Raw genomic sequence first — 10,568 nt, forward strand, 5'->3', positions numbered from 1 at the left:
CCTTGCTGGAACCATCCATCGCTGCAGTTTCCGAGGGTCCCAACTCGGTTCCAGCTCCTGCCTCCACCGTTTCAAGCGCGTGCCCAAATGCACCGCAACAACACTCGAGATTCATGTCGTTTTGACCACCCAAGTATTTCAAACTTCAATCATAGCGCTATACTTCAAAATTTACCGTAATTAGGCATTGCTATTCTCCACGTCTATCAGTTTAAAAGGTGATTGTACTACTGTAAACTCTAAGCTTCTTTGCTAATGATACGTAAGTGCACTGGATCAGTGAGACGCTTGCCTCACGCAACTGCACCGCAACCGCACTATACTCCATTCAAGGGGATTTCACTTTTACAGGGATCACGTCGTAATTTCCTTCGCCGATGTATTAGTGCGATATAAAATACTGTAGCTGTCACAGATTCGTGATCTTCAACACTCCGAGAAAGATTCTCCTAAGTTCTTCTTTTGATAGCCGACAAGTCGATGGAGTACTTTTCGAGACAAAAAAAAATGTAGTAAACGGTTTAGCGCACAGCGCAAACTTATAGAAAAAACAACTTAGGTAAACTACCTAGTGAGGGAAAATCTTCAAAAGAATGTGTTCTGAACAGATTAACACACGACAGAACGACGAATCAAGTCCTTTCCGTTGATAAACACCTCCACATTGTCAAACAAATAGTTCTGTGTCCTATCAAACGTGCCTAGGAATGAATCCCAGTTCACTGCTATTATCGCAAGAATTAAGTGGAACACATTGCTGGCATTTCTAAATAATCGCTAATTAAAACGGCAATGACGTGGGGCCGCCTGGAAAAAATCAGGAATTTTAACAGAAACGAGAAATTTTACGAAACAACACTCTACCAGAATTGAATACACACAAATGAACCCAAGGAAAAAAACCGCTGAGAAATCAGAATACACACTCTCAAGCTCACAAAAGGGATGAAAATAATGGTGAGATTAGCTAATGACAACCCTAACACAGAATTAGGGTATCCCTATTGAAGTTTATCCCCGTTACTCAGCAAAGAAAAGTTACCAGTGTGAAAACTGGTAATAAATTTGAGCATTCGAATTTCTGAAAGAGAATTATTCAGGTACGGTTTATCGTTACAAAAACTAATTGACTTGCACCACCTTACATGATGAACTTCAAATTTTGTATTTGAAAATAATTGATTTTGAATAAATAATTCAATCCAACACGATAAAAGAATAGTCCTTGCTGAAAACCATTTGGGGCGAGTCAACGCCTTCCGCTTCAACCAACAACCTGAAATGCAGCGTGCAGGGGTTCCCATGCGGTTTCTTACGACGATCATGGAGAGATGAGCGGAACCACACTGCTTTCCGCCATCTACTACACGAACTCCACTTTCGGTGTGGGTTCCGCACCACGTCAGAGATACGCTCCCTTTAAAGGCATCACCCCACGAGTCTGAGGTGGTACAAATCTTAGGTGGAGTATTCGTATACGGGATCGTAGATTATGGAGAAGGGGCCATTTCTCTCTGTATCAGTGGAAACGGCCAACCCCGGAACGCTGTTTCTTAAGACGTCCTCAATTGCAGAGCGCCTCAATCGAAAACACATTCGGATGAATCGCAGGCGGGTCGGGGTTGGGCGGAGCACAAACGTTGCGCATTGCAACATAAGCCGTCATAAGAAAGAGCATTCAGGGTCGTCCGTTTCCAGTGATACAGGGAGAAATGGACAGAATCACTCTCTTCCCCACAATCTACGACCCCGTATAGCCATAACCCATCTGAAACCCGTACCACTCCAGATACTCCACCTGGAATCCGTACTACCTCAGATTCGTAGGATGATGCCTTTAGAGATCGCGTTGAGGCCGCCTACATACACTTCTTACTGATGTCAACTCAATGTTTTTATCATCGCAGAGGAACCCGGTATCAATTTATCTAGAGTGATAAAGAGCTTAGCCTTTCTAAAAGGCACTAATAAACTGCCGAAAAGACAAAAGTTGACGATAAATCGACCAATCCTGGCGACTGCTTTCGAGCTACCGCACTTTGGCAATTTTTCTATCAAAAAAAAGTTTCTGGCAGCGATAGACGACGTCAAAAGTGTTCAACCCGATGAGGGTGATGCGTCTGTCGCATCATGTGTTTCCTCTGCCTCTGCCATTCAGTGCCGACTATGAACGTCCGGTAAAGACCTATCTAACCCAATTCGCATTAGAGATGTAACTCAGTGATAACGAGTCACCGTTGCTTCTGCGCAATCAATCGGTCAACATCTCCAAAGGCCAGCTAAGACTTTCATCTTTCCGGAATAGTTCAATTGGCACCAAATTTATCAGAGAAGATAAAAGGCTGGGATCACAAATTCGATCACGCCTTAACACGATGAAATCAGCACGATTTCATTTGCTTACTGAAATTCTTAGCTGTTAGTGCTTTCACTTAGTGAATACTTCAATTTTTAGTCATAGTACAATGAGAAGATTTCTGCCCAAGGTAAAAGGAATTCTCAAGAATCCAAGAGGCTATAACTTTTAACTCGCGGTTATAGCACAGTTAAATTTTGTGAACTAGACATTGGATTTGCTTTAATTTCCATTCGCTGGAAAATTACAATTCTAACAACAATTTCAACAACAATGTTTTGCAACAAGCAAATTATAACAATAAGTAACAGCAGTAGATTTAACAACTTCAAAGCAATAGCTGTTATTGCTTTGATCTCTTCACTGACTTCTTCATTTTCTCCACCCATGCTTTTCTGTCCTTTCGGAACAGGTACATGTCACATCGCAGCATTGCAAATTTCCAGAACTTTGAGTCGTTCTGAAAATTTTAATTTGAACAAATTGAAGCATGTGAAATCGGGCATTGATGCAAACTCCTCCTCTATTCTCCACAACCATGTTAGACCCTTGTACGCCTTCCGAAAATTTTCATTTTCAGTCACGAAAAGGCGTCGGTTCTCAGCTGCCGCTAACATGCAGCCAACACCAAATGTCTTCAACCGAAAAAAAGAAGCACCATCGACTAGTGGAGGACAGATGAGAGAAAGGATGTGTCAAGCAAAAAAAAAACGTAAATCGTGGCAGACGGGTTGCGCCAACCCGGTCGAAAACATTCAACAATATGAATATACGTCCTTTGAAATTAAGAATCCAAAGAAATCGGAACAGTCTAGTAATGAGAAGATTTTGTCCAAAAATAAAATGATTACTACATTTTGATTTAAAAATGTTGAGTGATGCCAAAAAAAAAATGAGTAAAATTCGTTGTCAGCAAGAAACAATATCGGTTTCACTCAAACTCTCACTTTATTGTGATATGCGTGCCCGTGAATATGGTAGTAGCAAACATGGATCATGGACTTCGTTTCTTTATTGCATTTCATAGAGGATCTTATAAAGAAGTTTCAAGATACTGCCTAGGTAACTGTGTCGGGTCAAAACGATACGAATCACGAGTGTAGTTCCGGTGCATTTGCGTATGCGCTCGAAACGGTGGAGGCAGCAGTTGGAACCGAGGTGGGACCATCGCAACCTGCAGCGATGGGTGGTGCCAGCAAGAGTTTCAGTACGCTCCTAACCGCACCGCCTCGAGAGAAGCCGCGTACGCAATTGCACCATGCACCATGTCGTTTTAACTATACTATACAAAGAAACCGCTTAGGACAAAACTAATGCCCATAAATCTGCAACGTATGTGACACGAAACTAAATCTCATTAAACATAAATATGTGGCAACTAGAAAATAGAACTGATGTCCTAAATATGTGGATTTCACAAAAGTCAAATCTACATGTAACGTTACGAAAGCCATTGATGTCAACGAAAAGTACTGCCAGTTGGCTATATCCCAAAAAAAACATTGCTACCCCTTTTGATGATAATTTTTGTTTGCTCCTTAAATTCTTCAACAACTACCACTTTTTCTTATGTTACAACACTGAAAATGCGCTCATTTTTACTTTTTAACTCAATGTAACTTGCCCGCACCGCCAACCTGAGTACATTCCAATTATTTACAAATAATTATTGACGAGTAATTTTCGTGACACTAATCGTTTGGTTAATATTTGCAAAGCAAAAGCAAAAGAAAATCAAGAAAAATTCCAATAACTAGTCCAGTGACACATACATAGGACAGTAACAACAGTGGAGTCAAGATTTGCTAAACTAACATGGATTGGGACGAGTTTCTTCATCAGATCCTGACGTCTCTTCACGTTGAAAACGGAACAATCCCAGATCGTCTCAAACACATGACTGCCATAGACATCCGAAATTAGAGATCCCCAATCACTCTGTAAATAAATCGTTGTAGTTATGTGAATCTTGAAATAAGCCTTGTAACTCACTTCAAACGCAGAAATTAGTTTTTCTTTTACATTTTCATCAATCGTGGGACTCTTGAAAACAGCCTGCAGGACATGAGAAGCGCGGTTATTCTTCGCCTCAAAAAAAGTAAATTAAAAATTGCTCGAAGTGAAAAAGAAAACGATTAAGTATTAGCTTGAGATGATATGAATAAACAGAAATGACACCGGATGTTCTCAGAATCTTCACATCAATATTGCTAAGATTAGAGATCTGGTTCATCGAGTACTTTATTAAGAATATAAAACTCATCGAATTGTACAACGAAGAAGCCTCTAGAAACCTCACACACGGATCTACGAAGCTGAAAGCTTTGGCCCTGCTTGTAACTCATACTCATATAATTTGTGGTATACAATGGAAACGAAACATTAGACAATCCATAGGTTCAGAAACTACGGTGCTAGGCCGACCATTACAATCGCAGATCTGAGTTTGCCACTTTATATTTTCGAATCGTTCCGCAGAACACGACTGAAGACAGAACAGAACCCGCACTCTAGCTATGAAGTACCAAACTCCTTATACCTAAGAAGTATTAATTCAAACTTTGCGGTTGCGCTTAGGTACATATCCACTTTCTAATGATACTTCTGCTACAAGCGAAAGTTCTTCGGAGAATTCCTGACTACTGTTTTTCACAGTATCCGCCATCTTCTGTCGCTGCGCAAATCGAAACTTGACAGGAAATGAACATATTCTCTCGTGATCTTGGCTCAAACAAACAAAGAAAGTCCTCTCAAAATCACCTATCATAAATTGAGGATATGTTGATAAGAAAAACAAATGTTGGGCAAGGATTTGGGATCAGACTGACAGTTTTAACGAAACTTCAATATAAGGATGAAGTATTCTTTACGAGGTGAAATATAGAAGTCATAAAGTTACTGGCGTATAAATCCACTCGAGATGCGCCAACGCGTTTTACTGGAATTCGTAATCGTTGGGGTTTTGGAACGCGTGTTGGCCCATACAATGACTTGCGGGGACCAGTCGATGATCAAGTCAGTGTTTTTATCCTCCCAGACAAGTCTGGTACCAATTTATCGACCCCGGAGGGATGAAAGGCTTGGTTTGCACTAGGGCGGTAACGAACCCTCGACCGTGTGGCTTCAACGGACCTCTAACCGACTGCGCCACACCCGCCGCGAAGTGAAATATGTTAAGAATCAAATTGCTGAAAAGTAGGAGAGACGAGTAGCGAATAGAGAAAGAAAGGTTTCCTACTGAATGAATACCAATTCCGCACCATCATAATTATAGAATTTGTCAAGTAATTTTTGCAATGTAGCAGAGCAGACATTGTGTCAAAAAAGGAAGAGAAAAAAGCAAACAATTCAGTACTTTCTTACACTTTACCATATGTGTAGCTTAATAGCTGGGGTTAATTAATAGCTTAATAGCTGGGACAAAAGCTAGAGAATAGTCGAAATCCGGAAGAAAAGTCCACCAACCAGCTGCACTATATCACCGGGTGAAAGTGCCTCCAAACATGCGGTTAGTGTCTTAGTTTTCTTGAATGAAAGTAATACTTCCATTAACAGACATCCCTGGAACGGATGCGTTTATTAAAAACAACTAACACAACTGAATGAAACAGAGAAAAACAAAATACAGAACTAACATGTAGATTGCACGCTCCGACATTCAAAGTTTCTCCGTTGTATCCATTTAGTGTGATGACATTGTAGAAGAAGTTCAGCTTCTTATCCACCTGAAAACAGGATATAACAGCCTATGGAGTAAAAACGCATCACGATCGCTAAAGCCTGCTGTTCTAATAAAGTATGTGCGATTCTGCGTAAGAAGAAGGTGATTCAAAGCGGAATAAAAAGAAGTCGTAGCTTTCCAAAACTGCAGAGGTAGGCCCAACGGTAGGAAATGCTCACGTCCCTTATTCGAGAAGAGCCAGCGTTCATGTCTGGCTGTTCAGCACAGCATAGCCTTCAAAGTCTTCAAATATTTGAACTTTGCGTTATATATATATATATATATATATATATATATATATATATATATATATATATATATATATATATATATATATATATATTTGAGCGATAACTCGTTTCTTCCGCAACTGCTGGGAAAACGATGCTCTTCAGCGCTTAATCTACAACGAAACAGACTATCCTGCAGATGATTTGACAGAAATTGGAAGAATACAGCAGCAATTTTAGGAGCCACATGAAAATGCGACTAATGCAGTTCGCTAAGGTTTCCTTTAGTAGCCAAGAGCACATTGGATGACAAAACTTCAAGTCCTAATTCGATTTTTGACGTCGTATATCGTAAACGAAAAGTGTGAGGAGCCGGAGGGCTCTGTAATCAACCGTCGTTTTGTGACAAAAAATCAACAGTCTGCCGAAGAGCGCAATGCTCGAATTTAAGGTACTTTCAGAACTGGGAAGAATGGTTTGATTCTGCTGCATGAAAATAAAATTCTAAACGAAACCAACACATGCACTTCAAATAACACGGCAATGAAGTGAGATAGTCATGTTGAAACGACTTTAAACCTGATAACCATGAGCAGTGTGGCGGGATAATGGTTGTGATCGAGGTGAGATCCTCGCTAAAATCTCTCATCACTCCAGATCAAATGCAGCTTATGATGGTCCCACCTCAATTGCAGCCGCTTACGCAAGCTCGACAGGCTTCGGGTGGTTTTGGTCCAAATATGCATGATATCTCCTCGTAGTCAATGTTCAACAGTAGTAGACTAACAATAGCCAAAAAAGCATAGCCAACATAGCAGACTGAACCCTGCTGCTCTCATCTCCGCATGTATAAAAAAATTACCTTATCTGCTTTGAAATAGCGCCGCAATTCCTTCAGCAGCGGTGCTTGTAATTCTTCGTGTCTTGCAGCACATTTCAGCAGGGCCTCAGCAACTCCCCACCGGTTTTTAGAAAGAAACGTGGAGAGTAACGGTGTTGCTTCATGACAAACATCCGTAGCCTAAACAATAGTTACCAGTGAGCTGCTACGAAAAAAGGTAGGAATTTTACGACATATGTAAGTTTTAAAATAAAAGCTATGCTACCAATTCTAGGGTTTTTACACTTGCGAAGAACTTCTGCAAAGGAAAATTTGCACACGGATGAGATGCCAGATCAGAAACCTTAAGTAAGGTCAATATAATCGAAGTAAGCAATTTGCTAACATTGAAGCACCAACATGTCCGGTAATGACCGTCTCCCATAAAGACTGCAATGTCTCTTCACGGCATGTAACAACTAACTTCTCCCATACTCTTGAGCTATTTTTACCCTGCCAAAGTTGACGAAGATTCTCACCTATAAGTGTAAGTAGTGCGAATTGTAAGAAGAACCATATAGAAATAAGAGTTTCACAACATACCACTTTCACTTGAATTTGCAAGGAGTTTTTCCACAACTGCTGTTGACTTTCCTTGTTTAGCAATGCTATCGGCCTCTAGGACATCCTGTATGACAAGGGAAAGATGAACATTTTCCAAGGCTGCTAAAATATTTCTTATTTCAGAAATGTGAGCACATAGCCGTGGTGTCTAATAGTGTCTAATAGGGATATTCGCACAATTGCTCTTCCTTGTTTTAGCAATCATTATAACCATATTATTTTTACTTTTTACTTTTAACTGATTATAAATATACTTTAGCAACGAATCTTAAATCAATCTCTTCAAAATCTTCGAGCAGGAAAGTTATAAATCTGAGATAGGAACTCTTTCTCGGGAAGCTGCCTAGGGTGGTCAGAAATGGTAAGAAGAGTTTGACTTAAGCCACTTCAATAAAGAAGAACGTACGGCTGGATAAATTGTCCAATGCTAACAAGGTTATACGTTCAAAAACGCGAGATAAAGAGGTATTTAGTTCCTCGCTGCCTTTTCCTTTCGGTTGAACTAGCTGCATCTCCTGGAAAACAACTGCTGTCGGGAAAAGTTAGAGGATCCGAGTACTTTCGAAAGAAACGTGAAGGTAAGAGAACCTTTTCCTTGTCTTTTCTCGGTAGGCCACAAACAACTCTAGCGAGGCAACGAATAAGGAACGATGAATGTTGACTGCCTACAGCATCTTTCCAGTTGTCGCATAACAGTTCAGCAAACTTTTCAATGAGCTAAAAGTTCTTTTTTCTAGAGGAAAAAAGAATTGGAAGGTATGGGAAGAATTGTTATAACAAACTAAAGACATGAGAGTTACTTGGACTTGTTGAGTGTTGTTAACAGGATGGAGTGCATAAAGCAACGTTTCTATGGTTCGAGCGGATATTCCAGAGAAGAACAGGCTCAAGAGCCGTTTATGTTTCATTCGTGACAATCCAGATAGGAAAAGAGTTGCTCCGTGTTGCGACGAACCTGGTATCAAACAGCGGTGATATGAAAACATAATTTGTTGTTTAATAGTTAAGATAGTAAGGAAAGCAAGAAATAATAACACCTTGTAAGATTTTGGTTATTCAAAACGCTAACTGCAGCAATTGAATATGATAAGTTTGAAAACTTCCAGAACTTCCACCTTTCTAACAAAGGCGATCATAAATTCGCAAGACCAAAGAGTTTTCACAAGTTGAGATAGATTCTCTGCGAACACAGTTTGACTAGTTTTATCATCCCATACAGGAACGACAATTGGACCAAGTTGACAAAAAAAGCGTTCAGCGAAAACGAGAATTGCCCTTACTTCGGTCGCACCTGATATATCTTTAACTGTGTTTGTTTTATATTCTTTTCTTACAGTCGATTTATGCATTAAAAATGCTCTTCATTCATGTAGACCAACAGATTGAAGTTTAAATTTTCAAGCAATCTGCCTAACTCTATTGGAGAAACAGAGTTATTTTATACAAAATTTCCAAGCCTGAGAACAAAACACTCAACCGAACACGCTTTCCACGATGATGCAAGAATCCCTGAAGGATAGAAGCTTCTCTTCTTCTCCCGAGCACTCCTCTGCGCACTTTTCCAAAACGATATTCTCTAAAGCTACATGTTTATCAACTTGAAAACCAGAGGATTGTTAGATTCGAAAAAGAGTGCATGACTTGTAGAGTAGAAACTCTCTCACAAATTGCACTACTAACCAATATGGCCTTCTTGCTGCTTCATTTGTTCAATACTTTTCAAATAGGCAACCAATTCACTGGGAAAAGTCCCCTCATCTTCTCGACTATTATCCGTTTCTGTCTCAGGGACAGTTCTAGATCTTGACATTTCTTCATCCCCTTCATAGTGACCGGAGTTCTGCAGTATGAGAAGTGAGAAAATAAACAAACAGAGTTAAGCTTACTGGAGATTTTGTGCAACTTACTTTTCTGAAGTCGCTACCACCAAAGTGTCGGCTTCGTTTAGTGGGAAAGGAATGGTTCGAATCTGCTTCATTTTCCCAATAATCTCCACGAGACCCTTTACGGGGAAACGTGGGATTCTGTTGAGTACAACCACTGCTAGGCGATGCTTCCACAACAGGAGCGGATTGATATCCATATTCACCTAGTCCATTCGGTTTCCTTACTTCACCTTCATCTCCGGAATTGTCAACTTTCCGTTTCCTTGTCATCTCAAATATAAACTAGTAGTATTAAACAGGTAATGCACAAACCAGTCAACGATGCTATGGACAATAGCGACCCAAATGTGCTCTCAGAGTGTACACAACAGGATGCAGTTACAACATAAACAAAACCATCTGAACCACATAAAAGGTTAAACTCAAGTGAGCCCAAATATTGCATAGGCACATCTGCTCTTTCATCTTTCTTCATAAACTACAACATACATCACTGCATCGATAGGCAACGAATTCAGCACTCCGCAACATAACGCACCTAAAGTCACTTTCAAAAAGAGTTCGCTGCATCTTTGACATATTCTTCTACATCTAAACTATCATCTATCTCCTAATCGAACCAAACCGAAGGCCATAATTTGAATAATGACCATACACATCATTTGAATTTTATCATCTTTGTGAATCATAACTTTAAAATAAAGATAACACGATGAATTTTGTTGGAGAACACCACAAAAAGAAGGAATGACTATCAGGTATTGTTGAATAATTTACTGGAATTCGAATTATTTGACACATTTCTATTAAAGTACCACTCATCAACTTGCAAACTATAACATGGTTTAGTGAACAGCCAGACGATATCTTGTTTTATCAACAATACAAACTTCAAGAAGCATATGGCTTCAAGTCTTTTACACCGAGAAAA

The 10,568-nt window shown here is 39.8% G+C and overlaps 1 protein-coding gene across 1 annotated transcript; it reads right to left on the bottom strand.

Annotated features, from left to right (window-relative positions):
- Positions 1 to 2,699: 2,699 nt before the first annotated feature.
- On the bottom strand, positions 2,700 to 9,907 carry RB195_000937 (uncharacterized protein; the record flags this gene model as incomplete). Its single annotated transcript, XM_013436762.2, has 15 exons — positions 2,700 to 2,816; positions 4,172 to 4,294; positions 4,349 to 4,444; positions 5,822 to 5,917; positions 5,992 to 6,081; positions 7,170 to 7,328; positions 7,414 to 7,491; positions 7,548 to 7,666; positions 7,731 to 7,853; positions 8,158 to 8,266; positions 8,340 to 8,468; positions 8,552 to 8,706; positions 9,229 to 9,327; positions 9,432 to 9,591; positions 9,659 to 9,907. The coding sequence occupies 15 exons, from the start codon at positions 9,905 to 9,907 to the stop codon at positions 2,700 to 2,702; spliced, it is 1,902 nt and encodes a 633-aa protein (XP_013292216.2).
- Between the last annotated feature and the right edge of the window lie 661 nt (positions 9,908 to 10,568).

This window comes from Necator americanus, chromosome IV (assembly GCF_031761385.1).
Source record: "Necator americanus strain Aroian chromosome IV, whole genome shotgun sequence".
NCBI classification, from domain to species: domain Eukaryota; kingdom Metazoa; phylum Nematoda; class Chromadorea; order Rhabditida; family Ancylostomatidae; genus Necator; species Necator americanus.